Raw genomic sequence first — 23,405 nt, 5'->3', positions numbered from 1 at the left:
TGCATATATTTATTTTATGTGGATGACCCCCACTTATATTATTGATATTTAAGGTGCACCCCACCTAACTCATTATTATAGTGGCTAACGTCACCCTTTGTATTCTGTGGGTGATCCCCACCTTTGTGCTTTACAGTGCGGTTTAACCCCATTGAACTATTGTATTGGGTGACCCCCATTGTTTCTCCCATTTTCTGTGAGTGACGCTCACTACTAAATTTACTGAATTGCCTTGCTCTGAACCTACCTTAGTAGCAGATTGCATACCTTCTTCTCAGCAATTGAACTTATACAGCTTATATTTGAGCAATTTTTGATTTCAATTATTGTTACCAAATATCTAACCTTGTAAGAAACAAACACCAAGATCCTGCCATTTCTGCTGAATTAAAGGCATGGCTTTTCTCTACTATTGTGGAGCCCATACCCAAGGCTCTAGCTGCCTTTCATGAGCAAGCCTCTACAGAGGCTCACCCCCCCTGCACATCAACCCTCTGATTCGGAGGAATCCCACCTTTCTGATCAGGAGGGTGTAATGTCCAAGCGACCCTGGAAAGGGCATGGCGCAACCGCAGGAAAGGGCAAAGCCCCTGCAAAATCTTTAAAACTGGCACGCACTTTGCAGGATACGCAAGACCCTCTAGAGGGTTCTACTTCTCGACTTGTTGGTCAAATGGATGCCTACTGTGCCAACTACTCTGATGATGACTTCCAATGTGCCCCAGGACTCCGCATCATCAGTTTGTTAAAGATACCTTTATCACTATACACCCCATTGATTCAGGCTCAAGTAATACCTAAAGAGCCTTCCTCAGACATCCTCTTGGATGCTTCTGGCCTTCCACTCTTCGATCCAAGAATAATACGGCATCCACGGTCTGCCGAATAGGCCCTTAGAAAAGGAAATTAGGAATAAATTACGGGCTGCATGCCCTCGGCCAACTATTCCGGATAAGGTAGTCTGCACTCCTGAATTTGACCCCACGGTGGTCACCTTTCTAACAAAATCTGGCAGAGACCCTCGTAAGGGCATTGAACAAGGGTTGAAAGCAACCCAAGACAAGCTTTTAGATATCACAGTTCCCATAATCCAAATTTCTATTCTTGACGATGAGGCACTCACTAGTGGTGAGTTTGACCCCCATGCTGTGCGAGAATAGGCTTAGAGAACTTTAGGCAATGCCAATTGCCAACGTCAATTTTAACCAAATGACGAAAAGCGACACTTTATAAAATTGATGCCAATTAATAGACTTGAGTGCCAAAGAATTGGGACCAGAAGCCAATGGCTTATTATTTGGCGACAGCATAATGCGAGACCTCTTTAAGCACGTCTCCGTGTTTACTACATTAAACAAAGCCCAGTCCTCGTTACGCAGGGTCTTTTGCTCCCAAACCCACTGTTTTTCTGGGAGAGCTGGTCACTATAGGGGCCGAGCAACCAGCAGAGCAGCCTTCACAGGCTACAGGCCTTGCCCCGCAGACTACTAGGCTTCAGGACCCGCTCGTCCCTATCTTCGGCAATTCTTCAACAACGGAGGATCTCTTTGAGGACGTGGCTCTGCCTCCCTACGCGGATGTACTGCTTCAGGTAATAAAACTTCCTTGTTTAAACGTACTGATTGCAGGTCAGGTCAACAGTGGAAACTACTTTCTCGGGACCAACGGATCCTTCATACAGTCAGAGGTTTTAAAATAGACTTCCTGGGGGCGGGGCAAGACTGCCGAGCCGAGCGGCCGCACACAGCAGGAGCACTGTGCAACATCGAGCGTTAAACTTATTTTATGGACCCTAAATTCATACTCTCTACGCCTGAGATACCATACTAAGTCTGGGAATACCATAGCCCACTAACACACCGGTATCTTGGCAGTGGAAACCCTGGCAATGCGACTGCGGACTACCTAGTGGTCGAGACCTTGAGGGACGGCTGACCTCGTGGTCTCTAGATAACCTGGAGCTGGGCCCTCGGCGGTTAAGCTCACCGTTCCCCCCCCTGCCGGTGGGGGTTATCCCGGCGCCCACTACATCAGACACCCCAGAGCTGCTTACCTACGCTGGTTCCCGCTTATTGTTGCAGCACGAACAATCCAAGATGGCGGGCGTACCGGACGCACAAGCAGGCACGACTGAACAAGCGGAACGGAATCTTCCCAACCCAGTGGACCGACTCATGCGGCGGCTGGATGAAGCCTTCACACGGTTCTGGGCAGCCCTTGAAACCCGCATGGCGGAAGCCGTGAGACAACCAGCAGAGAGCAATGAGAGAGGTGAACACCGGGGAGGGAGTGGGCCTCCTTTGGGTACAGCCTCGCAAGGTACACATGCCGCAGGCGATGCAAGCCCACCTGGGCCGAAAGTCACAAGGGGCCTAGTCCCCGTGCACCGACCGCACAGACAAGGGGCCACCCGCCGCTGGAGGCGTGGGAACACCACTGCCTACTGTTCCCCCAGACGGGTGAAGGTCAAGGACTTTCTAAACCTCCGCGACAACGGTAAGAAGATGCATGCTACAACAAGGGCCTGGGGCTGGAGGAGTGCCCCCTCTCACTCCCACCACTGTGACACCCCCACCGAGAGCCCAGCCCGACCCGAGCAGAGCCTGAGGGTGGGAATCGGCTGACCGCTGACAAGCATAGTTTCACTGCTCCACACTGGACACTGGGTGCAATTCGAACCTTCCAGCAGATGTGGATTGCAAAACAAGAGCATGAAAAAGGAGGGACAGCATGTATGGAGAGAATTTGGCCTCAGTACCCTTCAGACTGCTACTAGTTCCTTGCGGCTAAGTCTTTTAAAATAGTTTTAGCAGACTCAGGAAACAAAGCGGCTTCTTTTGTAGTTAAAACAACTATATCACTTTTACTAACCGAGGCAACTGTCTTAAGTTTTCTATCTGATAGCAAGATAAACCAGAATAGCCTGTAACACTAGCTTAATGTACTATATACTATACTATATATACTATATATGTGACCTCGAGAAGTTTACCTGGCTTGATATGACTACCTATTGAAAATAGTGCAGAACCATTATATACATCTAATAAGCAAAGTGTTTTCTCTATCTTGTGAGCAGATTAAAGTTTAACTATATGCTACCTGATGCTTGAATAATCTTCCTTACGTTTCTACTAGTTACTCAAAAAAAATGTGTGCTGTTATTTGAAATGCCATACTATGTCCAACATTGTTTGTGATAATTAAGCTTGTGAATGCTGTTGTGGCTAGACAAGCGTGTAGTGTTAACCTGCGCACAACAAAAATAAAGTTTAAAAAAAAATAAAAAAAAATAAAATAGACTTCCTCTCTCACCCCACACAATACACCTCTCCGACACTAATCAATCTAAAAAATGTAAATCAATATGTGATATATCGTCACTTCAAGATGGAAGGCATCCATCTTCTCAGGGACCTGCTTTGCGTGGGAGAATGGTTCTCCAGATTCGATCTCAAAGATGCATACCTAACAGTCCCTGTTGCCCCAAGCCATCGTGCTTTTCTTCAGTTCCTCTGGCAGGACACACTTTGGCAGTACACCTGCCTTCCTTTCGACCTTTGCTCCGCCCCTTGGTGTTTCATCACATTGATTAAACTAGTCATGGCACTACTCCATTCCCAAGGAGTTCGTTCCATCATATATTTAAACGATATACTAGTCATGGCTCAAGACCCACATATCCTACGCACTCACACACATATGACCTCGGCTTTACTCCAAAACCTCAGGTAATCCAGTTCCTGGGATTTTAAATAGATTCTGTACAGACAATTCTACAACTGCCTTGCACCAAAATAAAAATTATAAAGAAGGACATTCAGAGATTACTCTCCTGCCAAAGCCCTTGACTACGTGATCTCGCACACACTTTTGGCCTCCTTTCAGTATTGATCCAGGCCATTTTCCCGGGGCCATTACACTACAGAGCAATGCAACGATTGAAAACCTCCTACTTACATCGCTCCACTTCTTACGATCAATTAATTTCTCTGACGGACGAGGTCCTTATCTAACTCCACTGGTGGCTAAGGAATATGAAAGCATGGAACGGGAGAGCGATCTTCAGATCTCAACCGGATTTCATACTGGAATCTAATGCCAGTCTCTCGGACTGGAACACAAGTTACGCCAAATTTTCGACTGGGGGACTCTGGTCTCCTCCGGAGCAGGCGCTCCATATCAATTGTTTAGAGCTCATCACAGGATCCTTTGTAATCCGCGGTCTTGCAAAAGACATGCTCAATTATTCCCTAGTGCTAACTTCTCAGCGGTACGCTATGTGAACCGGCTCGATGATTCCAGGTCTAAACTACTTTCCGACCTCACAAGTTCTGTCTGGACAAGAATCTGTCCATTTGAGCGGAATATCTCCCAGGATCCGACAATCTAGTCGCAGACTGGTTTTTCCGTCATTGGAGAGATACCAGCGATTGGCAACTGGATCCTCTCCTGTTCCACCACATTCCCCTCCTACGGGGACCCCTCTCATTAGACCTTTTCGCGTCACGTCTGAATCGTCAGACGGGCACCTACTTCAGCTGGCTTCCAGACCCTCTATCATCAGCGGTAGATGCGTTTCTGCAATCATGGCCAACAAAGGGAGACTATGCGTTTCCCCCCTTTTCCATGATTCAGTGGACCCTTCACATAGTCCAAGTCCAGGGAGTCCAGATAGTCATCATAACACTTCTCTGGAGAGCCCAGACTTGGTTCCTCAGTCTACTGGAACTATCTGTAGACTTCCCTCTTCTCCTTCCTCACTCCTTTGATATCCTCAGGAGCCCAGCGGGCGACTGTCACCCACTTGCCCTACAGGGCCATCTTCAACTCGTGGCTTGGACCGTCTCCGGGGATCCTGGCATGTCGCAGGACTTTCGCACACGGCTCAAAGAATCCTATGGGATTCATGGGCCCCAGGAACTAGATGAACCAATCTTTCCGCATGGCGGATTTGGGTCAGATGGTGTTTGGAAAGGGACACTGATCCCGTTTCAGCACCTATTACAATAATATTGAACTTCTTATCCTTTCTCTTCAATCAGGGCAAATCCTACAGATCAATCAATATATTTTGATTTGCCCTTTCTGCGGCTCACGATACTATTGATTATTCGCCAATAGGAAAACACCCCTCTGTTTGTATACTTCTACGGGGCATACGGTTGACTAGACCACCTACTGCCAGATATTCCAATTTCTGGGATGTCTCCCTCATTTTCTCCTTTTTGGAAACCTGGCCTTCTAATGAGGCCTTATACCTACGCCAACTCTTTGCTTTGTGCCTTGTATCGTTTCGCAGAGTTTTTAACGTTCAGGCCTTTGACTCTCATGCAGTGTTTTTCTCACCAGACGGAGTCAAATTTACACTTACCAGGTATACAAAGACGAATTCCCCCTCGGTTTTCAACCCTTACTTCCCAGACAGACCATCTCTCTGCGTTGCCAATTGTACAAGTCAATACATTGACAGCACAACTAATCTATGTTCTCCTTCGGGACCGCTGCTCATTTCTTATGTTAGACCGAACAGGCTGGTCTCCTCCCCCACGATTACACACTGGATTAGATGGTTGATCACTAATGCAGGAATTGACCAATCCTTTGGTGCTCATTCTGTTAGAGGTGTGGCCGCAACTTCTACAATTCGTGCGGGCAGTTCTCTGTCAGATTTTTTATCTTCTGCAGACTGGTCTAGAGAATCCACCTTTCGGAACTTTTATTTAAAACCTACGACACACGCTGTTTCTTCTATTATAGAAGAGCGTTAAAAAAGCAAATATGAAGCCTCGTGTCTTGCCATAAAATTAGGGATTATTCAAGTTTAGGTGACCGAATAAACTACATTTTATTAATGACAGGAGGCGAATATTTTCCCTCCCTTACATTACTTTCTCCCACCCTTCAAGGTAAGTCTCAGACTCTAATATTTATTGTTGACTCCAGATTACGAGGTTAGCTGTATACCAGTTGCTGTCATTTCATGCGCTATTGCCTTGCTGTGTGACCATAGCTCATAGCTTAGATTGTTTAATAACTTAAACCAGTTATCTTTAAATTGTCTGTGGGTATTGAATTTATCTTACCCAAGAGACCATACTCTCACGGTTCTCTCTCTTTTCTCCTAGTGTGAAGTTTCGCATTGACTCTGCAGGGAGTTTCTAATCCCTTTGGTATACTTCGTTTACCTGGTTGACTTCATAAGGATCTCCTGAGTCAACTGTTTCGTTGATAATTTCTATTACAAGGTTGACGCTACTACCGTTTGGCGACATCAAGAAAGAGGAGTTGGGAGGAGTCTGATGGCACTGTATATTATTGTTATGCATTCTGAATGGTTGATTTTTTTTTTTTTACACTAATGTTAACTGTTTCTTTGCTGCTGGGAGTTTCAGTAAAGAAAGATAAGCAAATATGAAGCCTAATGTCTTTTATAAACGTTATATTATTCAGTCACCTAAACTAGAATAATCCCTAGCGATCAAAATACATCTAATTTACATGATTACTGTAAGATCTTGATTAAAAACTTATAATAAAGAAGTCAAAGTTAAAATAAAATTTTCGAGGTTTCTTATTATTTGGCAACAGTTTAACACTTTTCTAATAATTAACTTTGCATTCCTGTTAATGTTATAGTGTAAAATTGCAATATAATGCCTTTGCCCAAAAATATTGCATATCATAAAGGATTAAAAAACTGGATGTCATAGTAACTAAAATGAAATATATAAATTGAATCTATACAACGTGGTAATGTGCAGCTTAATAGCTAGATTTGTCTACATTGTCTTTACAGCTCTGCCTATCACACAATCGTGCAGTGTACAGGTGAAATGTTACGCCCTGTAGAATGTTACCAAGTTCTACGTGTGCTGTAGCAGGTGCATTGTGAAATACTAGCTTTGTTTCTTGATAATACTATGTACAACCAGTTCATTTCTAAATTTGGGGTTCTCATTTTCAAATAATACCATTCTATCCCCAACGAGATTGCAAAAAATAAAATAAAACACCAGAAACAAGTTTAGCATTAGCATTTTTTTTTATTTTCCTTTTTTGTTGCATAGGAAATGCAGAATTTGCTTCCAGTAATTGTATTGTAATGTGAGAGGTGGCAGCATTAATGGATGAATACAAGATTTATACTAATCCACACCAGCTGAAAAAACCTGCAGAGATTTAGTTGTATAAGAATAGATGCCCAACAGTGATTCTCAACCAATTACAAATTTTCACAGAACACAGTAAAAAATAACATAACTATGAAAATCAATACAAGGTACTAGAGTCACAATGAGCCTGATTCATAAAACAGAGACTTTATTAACACAGGCACAAGGGATCTTAAAAAACACCCATTATGGGGCAATTAATTACTTAAACACAAAAATAAAGGTTTAGGTGGTCAAGTAGCAGCTTGGGTACTGCACTTTGTTCAGTGAAGAGCTAAGGGTTGTGAGAAATAAAATTAGAATAGAAAAGGGGAAAAAAAAGTCAATAAAACTAGTGAAAGAATTATGCGTTTTCCCACGATTAGCCAAAAGCTTTCACCTAGTAATTTACCCATCTGTACTGATTCATCGAATCCCAGAGCCCACCTTTAATGGTGCCTAAGCTACTAGAACAAAAGAGGTGAATGAAAGGTATTCAAAATGAGTTGCCCTAATGTAATATTTAACATAATTTGCACTGTGCCCGTTAATGGACTGCAATGCACATTAAAAAAAAATAGTTATTTAAAACAACGTAATGCACGATATGCCCGTATTTATGGAAATACAAACATTGAAATTTTATGTCCCTTTACAAGTTAACGTTTTGATTCTCTGAATGTGATTGTGGGTCTGGCACATAATGTTGATCCACTCTTCGTTTAAATAAAGATAAAAATGATTATAAAAATACCCCAAAAATAAAAATTCTCTAAGTTAGGTTTAAAGGCTTCATAAAAAGTATATTCAAGACCCAAGGTAAAAAAAAAAACAAACAAACAACAAAAAAGAAAAAATCCTTATGCCATACACTGGTACAATACAAAGTTGTCTAGAGAACTGTTGTTCTATAGACAGACACCCAAACCTATTCAATTTGTAGTGCTGTTTTATTTACAGGTTTTGCATAGTCGGGTGTTAAGGTTTGGTGTTTGTGTAAATGTGAATCTATAGAACTGTACTTGTAGTGTGCACAAATACACATGGTCACATATTTCATGAATCAGGCCCAAGATTGTATACAATTTATTGAAAGGAAAAAAACATAATATTTATATATCATGAAATTGTGCATAAAACTAACTAAAAACAGCCACATTTTTGTATATTTTCTTTTTAGTATGAGGAGGTCTGGTGTAAAGGGAGGGGTAAACATTGGTTATCTGTTTATTTCATTTTTGTGATTTATCCAGACTAAAAACAACCGCAGAACTCCGCATAAGAATGCACGAGTGTTAGGATGTAAGTTCTCCTATTAAAAACATAAAAGTGAAACAAACAGATAATAAATTCTAAATGCTTACCGTTGGGGGAGGAGGACCCAAGAAAAGTTAAAAACAAAAAAGAATAAAAAAAAAAAACTTATGTAATACTGAGTTTAAATGTATACCTCTGAAATACTGAAAACACCCCCTTCCAAAAACAAACCAAATAAATGGAAAAAAAAGAAAAAATTTGCATTCTTGGCGACATACCTTTATACCTATCTAACAAGAACCAAGTCAGGAAAAAAAAAATTCTAACGTAATTTGAGTAATATTTTATACAACTCGCTAAGCGATATGGAACAGCATGCAATATTACTGTATGGTTATTTTACATCCGTTACATCAGAGGAATCTGACAGACAGCAAAGGCTACTGGTGTAAAAAAAATCTTATTTCAGAAGAGCGATATAATACAGATTTCACAGGCACTACTGTTTTTATTTCAATTATTATATATCAGGTATTATGCTGGTTTTCATATAATTCTTTCTGTCCTAAAGCTGGCATTTATAACACTGAAAAAAGGCAAGGATTGAAAGAAATCAGAATAAAAAAAAAAAAAAAAAGGTAACCATAGTACGTAGGTTTATTTATTTTTCATTCGGATAGATTAGTGCATAGTTCACATGCAGATAACCACTGCTATGCATTATATTGTTGGAAAGCAGAATGAATTGAGCCCAACTTATTACAGATGTGTCCATCATATTGCCAGGCTGAATTTAGCACCATGTCTTGGCTTAGCATCAAACATTAAATCAGTTTCAGAATAGATGACACACAGTTCAGGGTTACGGATTAGCTTCAATGTTACCTGCTCTGCAGAAAAGCAATTTTCCTCCCACCAATTCATTAATAGGCGAAAAAAATAAAAATCATAGAAATGTGAAATACGCATCTTACTGTTGTACACCCTTGGTACTACTAAGAAGCGGAAATGCCAGGTTACTAAGGGTTTGCACTCAAAACAGACTTCAATACCATCAAGAGGGACGGCCAATCTACGGCTATCCAGTTTCCAGCATGCCTTTAAACAATATCACCCTTCGCCATTAACTTGTTGAAGATGATGGAAGTTGGACTAAATTAGTAGGCTGGGTACAGTTTCCTGCGAAGAAGTCCCAATAGAGGAAACTATGCTAACATCAAAAGACTTAATCTAGCAATGATAACTCACAATAGCTTAATTTCCCATGATGCTCAGCCATCATGTGTTTCACAAACATCAGAAAAACCAAAATTAGCCATCACCGTCCATTAGTCTCAATATGTTTGGATAGGTTTCATTGAAGCTCTTCTTACACAGTAAGGCAAAATGGGATTTATTTGTTTTGTTCTAAAAAAAAAACCCCCAAACCCCCCCCCCCCCCCAAAAAAAAACTATAAAAATGTTGTTTTTCCCAGGGCAAATTAGAATAGTATAATAATAATAATAAAAAAAAAAAACCACAGCAAGGATACACCTGATTAAATCCAAGCTTTTGTTCATTTTTACATACAAAAACTACAAATAAACTGCTTGGGATCGATATCGACGTGGTCTGAATAAAAATACTGTGACTAGAGGGGTACTTTACTTTGTGTTCGGTTAAAACATGTTTATGCAAATATATGTGTCTGTGTGTCTCTCATCAATGTTGCCCATTGTCTTTTTAAAAACAATATATAATAACCAAAACCAATTGTTGGGGTGTACAGCTGTATGTATCTGGCTAAATCCAACTTTAACCACTGTTACTACATTTAAAACAAAGTGCACTTTGGCCTCATGTAGGAATAGCCATGGGTTATGAATGGGCCATAGACTTGGGGTAATTTGACAGTAGTCTGTACATGAGACCAAGTTTAGGAATAGTTTGTCAGTGGCAATCTAGGAAAGACTGGTATCAGGAAATGATGTGCTGCAGGCCTTTAACTGGTCCATAACAAAAGGGGCCAAGTTAATTATAGCTCTTTAAATGGGTCCGGGAACAAAAACAGCAGGATCTAGAGCTGGAACAATCTATTTGTCTTCAACTGGGCCTGGGATCAAGAACAGTTTGCCAGCAGGCACTAGCTGGATCTGTAAACAGGACCAAGTAAACAATAGTATCTTTAACTAAGCCTTTGATCACAAACAGTTTACCTGTAGGCCTTAGCTGGACCTGGATTCAGGAAGAAATTAACTGATGCTCTCAGCCAATGTGCTAACCTCTGTATTGCAACGTTTGGCAATGTAGACTCCACAGGAGAAGATAACGAACGGTCCATGGAAAATGAATGGAATTTTATCCTAAATTAAAGTGTCTAAATTGATCATAGGCTGCACATTTGTCATGGAATTTAAAAGGAAGGTATGTTTTTTTGTTAATTAAAAAAAAAAAAATGCCCATATTATTTTTAATCTGACAACCTTTTCTAATATTTTAATAGGTGTAGTAGCACCCAAGAATAACCCCCTTCTCTACTATTGTGGACATGTTATGATACATTTTTTTTTTAAATGTTTTGCATAGGTCTCTTAAGTCCTTCTTCTGATGGGTCCTCCCAATCACTAAACTGCCTCTATGGTTGCACCACATATGGAAGAAATTAATTGGCATACAGGTGCATAGTGCATAATTCATCTGATCTCTGAGTAAAGAGTTATAAAATACCACTGTGGGCAACTAGCTCCACCCATGAGGAACAACCCAGCGTTTATTTCTCTGTATAACAGAGAACAGGAGAAGCAGGTATGTCGGCTAAACTACTGCAATAGGAAATACAAGAAATTGTCCGTAGAACTAAATAATTGTGGACATGTAGTTTATAAATAAAAGTACATTACTCACTCTTTAACCTTGACATGCTTACTTAATCTTCATAACTAAATCTTAGTGACCTGTGCATTCTAGGCATTTGAGAAACGTTCAACAAGCAGGTGTGAAGCCTTGTAACTCAATATTTTCGATTGCCTATATGATAAAATAAAGACTTTATATAACGCATTTTTATGATCTGCAAATCTGTTCAGAAATTCCTAATTATCAATTCATAAACCTCAGTGAGAAAATATCTTAATAAAAATTCAGCATACCTGTAATTGCCATTTAAAATGGTTGTTCAATGATCCTATACTTCTCAAGCATAGGAATATGCTAAACAATTGAAAGAAGAAAAACAACTGTATGGGAAACGGGAGAGTTTTAACTTTAATCCAGTTCCCAAAATAGAGAATGAAAAAAAACGAAAATAAAAGATATATATATATATATATATATATATATATACATATAAATTCAACTCTGAACAAAAAAAAATAAAACAAATAAACCTCCCCTAAAAACGCAATTCTAAGAATGCTGTTATTATAAGAAACAACCAGAAAGTCTGCTAAGCTAAATCGACAGAATTTTTTTTTCCTCATTTAAACAACATTACAAAAGTCCTGCAATACAAAATAGGGTAGAATAAATCAGTGTAATCAATAAAACTATACAACATACAAATTACATATCTGAGTGGGCAGTTTGTTCTTTCTCGTTGCAGCCATGTCTACGACACACTCACAAAAACAAAACAATACAAAAAAAAAAAAAATCCCAACAAAACAAGATATTACCAACAATAAAAAAAAGGAAAAAAACAAAAACAAACAAAAAACAATAACTATAACTGCCCAAACTATTGCTTCTTTTGCTTGATTTATAAAAGGGTGCATTTGTATTGTATATACAACCAATTTACTGGTAATGCCTCGAGATACCGCAAGGCTATGACAAAATGTTTGCCTAGATTTCCATTTTCCCTTCACTGTGAAGCACTGGAAGATGCTTTTAGTGCACATATGTCAATAGGTAATGCCCAACTAAGTTCTATAAAGGAAGGTAAAGGATGCTAGCTACGGGGAGTGGACAACATTCACTAACAATCACACAACACAACTACTCAACCACATATCAGACACATATGAAAAATCCAAAACATTTTATTTTTTTTATTCTTAAATAGAGAGAACCAGTAAACATGTTTTTTTTTTTAGAATTTGGAAGTTTAAAAACGTGCATATAAAAATGGGCATTTATAACCTCTTTTTGTTGAACGTGGGTTGATTGCTGTCTGCTAATAAAAATGGGGTGTGGGATTTGAAGGAAAGGAAGTTTTTTTTGTTTTTGCTTTAAGGCTTGCTTGTGATAGGAACAGTTATAAACACAAAAAAAATGCTCAAAGCAGGGATCTGCTTAGTGTTTCACAGTCGGACTGTTTCTCTAAGAAGCCCCCCTCCCGCCCCCCCCCCATCCCCCCTGTCCTGCATGTGCATTCAAAGTCACAAACGTTCAATGACTGAATATCTAACACACTGCAACAAGTGCAGCACCAACTTTGGTCAAATAAAAAAAAAAAACAACAACAAAAAAAAACAACAACAACAACAACAACACATCAACAATAATAAAACTCAAAATAAAAATCTAGTAAATTTGCTAAGCTTTAGCTACATGAATATAAGCAGGTATTGCATATGTTCATTGATCAGGGAAAACAAATAAAAAATATGATAAAAGGAAGACTCAAAATAAAATTTCACAATGCAGCAAAAAATGTCCCCAAAATACTGATCTCCTACGCGTAAATAGCACAGAAACTACAAAACTAAGCACACTACTCCTATTGGTGGGATACAACTAAAATATTTACCTACATGGTGAAGCCTGCAATGTCATATATGAGTAACATTTACAAGAAAATTAAAAAAAAGAAAAGAAAAAAGTGTCTCCATAATGAGTGACTCTATCTATGGAGGAACATGTGCAACAATTCCACAAATAATCGCTATCCAGGGCAAGGCACATCAATATGGAATTATATTCATCTACGTGCAAATTAACTCCATGAGACGCAGGGGCAATGCACTGTATTGCTTTGCTATAACATTACAGCCCCCCACGGCACCCCAAAAGTGTTCAGAGGAAAAAAAAAAAAAAATAATAATTTTTTTTTTATATAATATCTAACAGAAAAAAAAAAACCCATTACAAATGCAAAAAGGGGGAGAGATGAGGAGCAAAGTTTCTTACCAACAGTTTAATTGACTTGATTGTATAAGACAGTAGCCAAAGTTCTTTACTAGGACCATACAGAGTTTAACTCCTTCACTGCCAAAAGGACAAGCTGTCCTTACATTGGCTGCATGGTGGGGGGAACGGGGATAAAAAGACAAGGGCCTGGAATAGGAATTAAAATGTTTTGTCTTAATGCACTCTACTATATCCTACTTTATGTATATAAAAATCAGGTACTACCACTAGAACATGCAGAAACATTTTGTCCTGATTGGCAGGGTTTGCCAAACGGAAAGTATATAATATATGTATAATATAGGAACCTTTCTTGAAGTTGCATGCGAAGCAAAGGAACGCTCCGCTGTCTGGTAGAGAAAAAAAATCACTTGTTTTTATGTTTATTTTGTGTTTTTGTTTTCTTTTTTTTTAGTTTTTTTTGTCTTTTTAATTATTATTATTTTTTTTAAGTATACACCATATATGACGTTTATGACCCAATTGTATTTTGCTCAGCAAGTGCTTTGAGACCCCAGATTGATCAGTGTTTCCAGTCCGAGACACAAGTAATCAAATCACATAGATATCATCTGGACAACTGTATAAATGCTGAGGTGCCTGAAAAAAAGATCCCCTTTTCTGGGAACGTTGCATTTGTCTGAATTGGCATACTTTACTAATAGTGACTTTAGCTTATAAAATTAAAAGATAATATGATTTTTCCATTTTAGTTATGTGCTTTGATAACAGAAAAAAATGATTACTTAGCATTTAATGTAGTTAACATATTGTGGTAAAGCACCATTATGTTTTATATTTATATATATATATTTTTTTTACATTTTTTTTTAGTTCTTAAGGGATACAAGTTCAACAATAAAAAAAACATAAAAAGCAAAAATAGCTCCCCTTTCTTTTGCAAGGCTGTTTTTTACCCCTATAATTTAGAGTCCTGGGGTGGTAGGACTTTGAAAACAAAAATAGAATTTTCAACAATCTCTATCTTACAAAGATATTTACCTATCCAATGAAATTGCACTTTACTCAATCCAAATACGATTGTTTCAATTGATTCCTGTCAGTTTCTGTCAAAACAGACCATCTTCCCCCATTGCTGTGTGTCTGTTGAATTGTTGAAAATTTGTTTCAGAAAAGCTTGTTTCTTAAGTGCAGCATTTTGTTTGTTTTGTGAATACTGTAGTTGTAGAAGTTCTTGACAATGCTCTGCAACTCGAATGAATTTACAACAGTTTCCTCAAAGATCATGGATGTGACTACTCCTTGTCAGAAAGGAAGGGTGTCCATATTGCATTTGATATGTCACACAACACAAATCGTCCTGGATTCATTCAAAAAGATAACTTCTGTAGGGGGTGAGGTGATCACAATAATAAAAAATAAATAAATTAAAAAAACCAGGGATTTAAAATAAAATAAAATACAAATTATGTTTCTTCCCTCGTTGGTGAAGCCATTTCCAAAAAATTATACTAAAAATGTCAACAATACAACATGGAGGATATTGTATAACAGTATATCTGTTTCATGCATTATTGTTTTTTGCATTAAAAAAATATTTTTTTTTTTGGGGGGGGGGGGGGGGGGGAGAAGGGGGCACAATAATTGAAAAGTGTCATGGCAATATAAGTTGCAGCTATAGTTATTTTAAATATAGGAACATCCCCCATGTCCCATAAATTTACTGATGATGTTAAAGGCTTACAGGTAAATGTATTCCAAAAAGAGTTGTGTAAAATATGGATGAAAATGTGAATGTGTAAAAGTGTGTGTGTGTGTATATATATATATATATATATATATATATATATATATATATATATTATTTTTAGGGGACAGCCCCTTCATGACTTCTGAAGAAGTATCACACCCATGGCTAGAGAGATGCTGCATCTTCAGTGAAAAAAAATTGAGCTTCAATAGAAAAGTGTCTTCTACAATGTCAATAATTACTAAAGACTAAGGCTATCCAGAATCCCCTAATGTTTACACTACCAATGAAACACGTCAAATGTTGTGAAGCCCAACCTTCTCCAAGAATTTTCCTCAGATCATGGTGAGAAAACCAAAAAAAACAAAAATGTTTAAAAAAAAAAACAAAAACAACAAATCAAAAATAAAAGAAAAAATAAGGCTGCGTATTTATGGTCCTTGCCATGCGACCACATAAGATTTTTTTTTTCTGTAGTTTTGCTGTTGACATGAGTTTGTGTCCCCTTCCATTGATGTGAAGTAACTGTGCCATCTTGCCGCGGCTTGCTTTCTTCATACAGAGACGGGAAGGGGCAGGTGGTCTGTCAGGTGAGTGATGGAAACTGTGAGCTTTATCCCAGGTACCAGGACTGGAAAGGAGGGAAAAAAATTATTTAGTTACTTTTTTTCTATTTTATTACATTCTGTTGTACATTCGATTGTAACAAAATGCTAGTTTTAGAATGCAATTAGAACAAACTCTTAACATTGTTAGGAAAGAGATGTCTTATTTTCAAGGTCTGTCCATAAGGTGTCCACACAGAGCTCACACACAAACTCACCACAAGCATTCGGCACAAACATCTCTAGTAGGATCTGTACCCAGGCACATCCTATTACAGGGGCAGGCAACCTTCTGCACTCCATATGTTGTGGACTACATCCCCCATCCCATCCCCCCATCTACATCCCATGATACTGAAAAAGCATCATGGGAGGTGTACTCCAAAACATCTGGAGTGCCGAAGGTTGCCTATCCCTGTCCTATTACAAGTACCTTTTGGGGGATCTCAGGTTTAGAGGCAAAGATAAATGCTCCAAAAATCATGGAAAAGAACTTACAGTCATTCTAGAAATCAACATGTAATTTGTGACATCATTAGTGCAAAATACTAAATAGCTTTTCATCTATATATTTGCAAACAATCTGGCCTGCACAACACATGGATTTCATTAAATGCTTTAAGGGACCGTTTCACTTCATGCAAGGGACAGACCTAATAAAAGACAAAAACATAACATTTCCCTTGCTGTACAGTAAGAGTGATGGGTGACGTCAGCCGGCAGTCAAGTAACACTTTGTGAGCTGTGAGAAAAAAAACCTAGAGATTTTTTTCTGCTGGATGCAAATTAATATTCTGCGTGATGTTTAAGCTGGTCTTTAGCAAGACGATATGCAAGGTTATTCACTCGAGTGAGAATTCAAAGCGAATTTCAAAATTAAGGCCAATATACCCAAACTATGCTTCCAGTTTGGCTACTTTGCACTTAAAAGAACATTATAGGCACCTAGGCCACTTCACCTAAATGAAATGGTCTGGGCGCAATGTGCCCCCATTTAACGCTGCAGTTGAAAACATTGCCATTCTATAGGCAAGGCAATGCTCACATTGCAGGGTTAACCTGCCTCTAGCAGCTGTCAGGTTGACATCCATTACACTAGAGGCCCTTCCCTAAAATTTCAAGAGTAAAAAAATAGCTGATTGGCGCAGCATGGCATTTTGCCACACATGTGCACTAGCCTCCTAATGCTTTCCTATGGGAAAGCATTGGATTGGCTGAGATTATCAATCTCGATGATCTCAGTCTAAGAGGCAGGAACTTGAGCAAGGAGACTTGAGTGACGAGGGGAAAAAAAAGGTGAGTTTACTACTTTTTTTTAACCAAGGCAGCATTGGCTCGGTCACCTAAAAATTATAATATGGGCACCATAGTGTTAGGAATACATATTTGTTCCTTTAGTGCTTCAGTATTCTTTTAAATTTTAAATTAACTTTTAATCCTCACGTTAGTGAATAAACCTGCTAGTATTTGATACATTACATCAGTAACACCTGGAAAAGTGGACAGGGAAAGGAGTGAGCTGCACACTCTTACTGTACCATGGTACAGGTCTATAGGCTGGCAGTGATAGCTACTATCCTTTAAAGATATTTTACGAAGAAGCATGTAAACAACCTGCAATCAGCCAGTTCACGTTCAATACAACTGTTGAGCACTACACTACAAAGATTGGGTGGGTTCTGATGTCGTCTAGATTAGTGTGCCCCAAACATATGTGCATTTGCGAAGCCAAAGTACAGCTGAGGCCAACTGGAATTATTTTTGGCATGTCAATATGCAGGAAAGAAAGGGGCAAAGCCACAAATACACTTTTATAAGCAATGATCTAGTATGGTTTAGAATTTTATCCATATGCTACTATTCTTTTTGAGAGAAACGGACGCCTCTGTTAGCTAAAAATTAACCCCGGCTCCTATGCCAACGAAACGTTAAGCAAAAAGTATTCCATTGCCTAAGCATCGAATACAGCCAGCTGATAGAATACAATCCCCTTGCAATGTTTGCATACTCAGGGGGGCTATGTCCTGCCTTGACACAAGTCTACAGACCCTACACTGTGCAAGGAATAATTTCCAGTCATCACTTGCAGACTACTTTCCCAGAAAAAAAGAAAAGAAAGTTTGCTCACATGGCTTACTATTCAGAAAATGCCTTGCAGACAAGGTTACCCCAGAGCAGTTCTGTAATCCTTCACCAAAATAGGCTTTATTGATTACTCTGGTCTATTGTTCCCTTTTGCAACTCCCCAAGTTCAAGTTCATCGCGGTGTTACATCATGTCTGGTTGCTACAGGCAACCAGACAGACCCAGACGTGACTTTCATTAGCAAGGAATCCTCGACCCTCTCCTTGTACCAGTCTTCCTCTTTACTCTCTGACGTAGCAAGCCCACTGCAAACACACTGAAGTATATATATATATATATATTTATTCTGTTTAATTTATGACTTAGCCAGCAGGTAGGACCTCACACTCCAAAAAAAAACCCTTGTGTATTTAATCAATCTAGCTTTCCCTGGCATTTCAGAAAGTTAGACAAAGGTCCAATTATTCAACTTCACTTTTATACATTTTTTTTTTCTTTTTTGGGAAAAGCAAATTATTTGCATGGGAAACAAAGTATAAGTCAGGTTTGGGGTCTTTCTCTTTTTTGCCCTATTGACATTTTTTTGTAAAATACTTTAGCTGCTTAAGGGAATTATTAAGAAAGAACAAAAAAAAGTGATGTGAATTTTAGTGGTTTGGAGTTGATATTCTGTAACACAAATCAGATTCATGACATGTTTAAATTTAAATGCTAACCACACACTCTGAGAGTTACTTTAAAGGTTAGTTTTTAATCAATCGAAGATGCTGAGTCGGAGTTTCTTGTTTTAGCTGTGCAGTGCAGCTAAAAGGCTGGGATAAGGATTTTAAAACTTTGTTACTGTTCCTTGAGACAGTGTTTAGGAGAGATTGCAGACACAATGTTCTTCTGTTGGTGTGTCTCCCTTCTCACCTCCCACCAGGGAACAACATGTCAATGAAGGGTAAAGCTAACATGAATTAACTTTAACCCCCCACCTCCTAATCACCGAGGTCAGAGAATCGTGCTACATGGCCAATTCATCACATGGGTTAAAACACATACACAATAAAAAAAATATTTTTGTTTCATATCCTCAATCTTCCCTCCTTTCTCTTCCAACATTTGTGAAAGATATTTTTATTCCAATACCACTGCTGCAATGGATGTCATATTGCACTGTACTACAGTAGAAAGATGACAATTTAACTGTAAACCCCAGGATTGGCTGAGCCGTCTTAATCATTTTGTAGATGACTTTATGGGCATTTGAGGAAGTACAAAGCTCAAGAATTTAATAAGAAGTTATTCAGCGGTACTTTATTTTTTCCATTTTTTTTCTGCATTACCTCTTTAACCCCTTAAAGACCAAACTTATGGAATAAAAGGGAATCATGACATGTCACACATGTCATGTGTCCTTAAGGGGTTAAACCATTAAATGTGCAGTAAATCCAGTTCAGATCGCACATTTAAACAGACACTCCGACACCTTAACAATTATTTCAGAATAAAGTTGTTATAGTGCAAGAAGGTCCATTGGGTGCCAGCTTACCTCAAGGGGTTAAACCGCTAACGAGCGCTTTAACCCCAAAGTCTTGAATCTGGCGCCCATTAGATTTTGCTATTAACATGGTCTGCAGTCCAAAGCGTAAGACAGGAAGTCTTCGACAGAGGAGCTCCTTATAGGAGCCTATCAGTATCAGCCTATCAGTAGCTCCCCATTCACAAAACGTCTTGAAAACAATAAATACATTTTTCAAACCATTTTGTTAAGAAAGAGCTCTGTCCAAGGCTTCCGGTTTCAAGCCTCGGACTGCAGTGGATGTCTTTGGGATGAACTAACGGGTAGCAGATGCAAGACTTTGGGGTTAAACCACCTTGAGGTAAGCCAAGACCCAGGAACCTACACTTCATTGGTGGCCAAAGTATTCCTTTAAGACACATTATACATAACCACTTATTTCCATTACGTTTTATAAATTTGTTGCCAATAGTAATAAGACCGAATCTTCTTGAGTTTGACTTGTGCAGTCAGAGAGTATGCATTGCTGTTTAATCAAATTTAGTAGACAATATAAATTTTAGTATATATTCAAAAGTATTGCCGTCCCCTGTAATAACATAACACTATTAAAGTACACTATAATAATACTGTGAAATTAAGATGGCAGCTTAAGAGTTTACTGCAACGGCCCTTGGAAAACACACTGCATTAAAGGGGTAGAATATTAGGGACCATGCTGGGGATTATTTACTAATTAATGCATTCTAAATTTGGGCCAATACAGCCAGGTTTCGAAATAAAGTACAACTGGTGAATTTTCTAACACAGTTAGTTTGACGACAGTATTTTAGTAAAATGGCCACTATGTTTAAATAATGCATCAAAACTTTGAAACAAAAAAAAACGCTCTGCGTAGAAGACACTAACTGGAAATGCAGATTAACACAATACAGGTTTCAAACAAGGACTCGGATCAATATGATCCATTCAGTAAACGAACTCACAGCTTGGCAAATGACCATTAACAATTTCGGAGCTAGCAAGAGTTGCCCAGAGACGATGAAAGAATGGTTTAAAAAGGTATTTCAAGCACATATTAGAGCAAGATTTACAAAACATGTGCAGATTGTTCCTGGCTTCAAAGGTGGAATAAAGCTATATTCCGCTTTTATACATTTTATACATTAGTCTTCATCCAATATGCATGAACTGGGTAATATTTAAAGGGACGTCAACACCAAAACATGAAATCTGTTTATATTTATCAACCAGTTACTGTATTTACATTATTTGTATTTTTTATTTATTTTATTTAAATGCATGCATCCATGTTCTCCTACTACTGGTACAACTATAACCCTCCCACAAACTCATCCTCACCGTGTATCTGAAGGTAGGAACTAAAAATAGTGAATAATGGGGCATGACCAACTGCCAGGGGGTGTGACAATATCCAATTGTCATAGAGGAGAAATACAAACGAACATTCAGCATGATGGGACAGGCCAATGGGCTGCTCGTTTTAGCCTACTGTCTAGGATAGCTTGGAGAAAGTCCCCTTTATTAGCGGTGGGCACCTTGTATTGAATTGAGGATTTGGCTGTTGATGAAATCACCCATTGATAGTATTAATTGTGATGGCAGCCTTAGAACATGTTGTGCAGCACTGATCCAGGAAGCACCTCTAGAGGCCGTCTGAGTGACTGCCACTGTAGGTGTCTCTAGGGAGCATGTAAACACTGCCTTTTCTGAACTTAAACACTGCGTGATAGAAATTCCTGAAGAAGCATGTGAAGGTACAAAAAATGTAACATTCATTATGATTATTAATAAATACATATTTATTCTAAGTGCTTATTAATGGTCTCTAAATTCCATTTAAAGTTAAACTGCTGGTAATGTCCCTTTAGTGGTGAAACATGAATAGTACACCAATACATGCCTGTTTTTTTGAGGAAGAAGGAACTATAAAAACATTAGTCTCTTGTAAAGTAGAACATGTGAGAATGAACTGGTACCATGGAGAAATAATCTGCTTGAAGAGTTTGGTACTTTGTATACTTACATCCAAAGTGTATGTAAGGAATGGGGTCTAAAACGCTTGAATGTGTAAGATCCACTAAATAGCTACATTGTTATACATCGCTTCCCGCAGAGTTCTGTTGCAGGTTGAAGCCCGGGCCATACATACCAACAAGGATTTAATCTAAGGCAATACTTCCCACTGCATTTGTGCGTCTCGCTAACAGATAATGTGTAAATATACAGGCTTATGTTATAAACATCTAGGTTTGGGGATTGGGGGAGGCAGAGTAAATGCTCTTTGATGCACACCCCAATTAAATCCAGCCAAGATCATCTATCAAATGCTTGGGGGAGGTGGGCATCGCTGAGCTTACAGTCTGTGCTTTATCTTCTTTTTTTATCTTTGGCTGTACCACGTTTAAATACATATGTATCCGTGCACATCTCTTTCATCTTAAAGAGTGTTACATTGTCCTTACTTAGTGCTCAAGGTGAAACATCAAAAAGAATTGTGCCGTCCAGTAACTTCCCCTCTTCTCTTTCTCCAGTCAAATGAAGAAGTAATCTCATCAGGTTGAAAAGTGCTGACTAAGGATTTAATAAAGTGCATGCAGATGTGTGTCATCTCTAAGGTATTGAGCTCATGTAATGCAAAACAGTTCCACACAGAATGTGCTTATAAAACCCCATTTAACCACTGCTAACTGAAGTCTCTTTTACGGTTCTCAAAGGAGTAGCGCCACACTCTGGCCCCCACCCCTTAATTTACTGCGCCGTGAAAGTTGAAGCTCTGATCTGCTGGTGTCGGAGGACAGTAGTAAGATTTTATGAACCATAAACAATATATAGTCAGCTGAATCCTAAACAGGAAGTTCACCAAACCAATATAGCTATCTGCTGATGACCGTTTACACGTGCAGGTAAAGCCAGTTTGCTCACATTCTGACTCTAAATTGAGAGAGAAGGGCTGGTTATTATAATTTATATGGAATGCACCAACATATTCCGCTGCTATGTACAAGGAGCAGATGCAAGACACTCACAGAGAATACGTGACAAAGTGTGAAAATGGTCTTATTTTACAATCAAGAACAGTGTTCTCATCCTCAGAAGGTTATTCAGTACAGTGTGAACTATATTCAGATATCCTTATTCACTAAAATATGAACTGTTGGAAATTCAAAGCGAATTTTAGGTCAAAATACCAAAAATTGAAAGATTCTCCCAGTCTGCTATATTGTAAAGGTTATTTCTACCTTTAATTTGAAATTCACTTTCCTGAATTCCTGACATTTACACTTTAGTGAATTCTTGTCAGTCTTTATCGATCGCTTAACATATATCTATTACTTCTTAATAAGCTGATAGACAGTAATCATTGTGTTTGTTCTTCAACTGATTTAAAACCCCAGCATGTGATTGCATGAGTGTGTGCTTGTCCCACAAATAATAATTTTGGCCCCTCGTGTAACAGAAACAGTAGTTGCAAACATTCTGAGCTAGCATTCGAACACTCCCTCTTTAAACAAAACATAACTTAAATGAGAAGTTATTGCATCCACAAGACCCCCATACTACTAAAGGGGCTTGCAGCTGGTCTCTTGTCAGACAGAGAGATTTGTTTTATTCTGACACAAAAAAATAATTTTTGTAATCTGTTTTCATTTCTTCCGACAGCACATTTCAGTAAAAACTTTATATCTCAGATTGGGAATGTGGCACACTTGTCAGATTAACATACACGTATTTTAATTTTGAAAACTAAAATAAAAATGAACTATTGTTTTAACTTAATGTTCCTGTTAGCAGTGTTCTGTGTATTCATTATTTCATTACATAGTACATGCTGTATTGTCAATGTTTCCAAAACATAGTAACACTGCTGGTAGGGCGCCAACACGTCCAATACCCAACTAACACCGTTTAAAGGACTGTCTGCAACAGAGTAACGCTGTCTGCTAAACAGTGACAC

General features: G+C 38.6%; 1 protein-coding gene across 5 annotated transcripts in view; it reads right to left on the bottom strand.

Annotated features, from left to right (window-relative positions):
- Positions 1 to 15,394: 15,394 nt before the first annotated feature.
- NFIA (nuclear factor I A) overlaps positions 15,395 to 23,405 on the bottom strand; it is a 270,440-nt gene continuing 262,429 nt past the window's right edge. For all 5 annotated transcript variants that reach the window (XM_063428056.1, XM_063428057.1, XM_063428055.1 and 2 more), the window contains one exon: positions 15,395 to 15,863. In XM_063428056.1, coding sequence (XP_063284126.1) covers positions 15,846 to 15,863 — 18 coding nt within the window. In that variant the 3' untranslated portion in view covers positions 15,395 to 15,845. The remainder of the gene's footprint in view (positions 15,864 to 23,405) is intronic.

This window comes from Pelobates fuscus, chromosome 7, assembly GCF_036172605.1.
Source record: "Pelobates fuscus isolate aPelFus1 chromosome 7, aPelFus1.pri, whole genome shotgun sequence".
Classification (NCBI taxonomy): domain Eukaryota; kingdom Metazoa; phylum Chordata; class Amphibia; order Anura; family Pelobatidae; genus Pelobates; species Pelobates fuscus.
Note: the sequence above shows the minus strand (reverse complement) of the source record. Positions and strands in the feature narration are given on the sequence as shown.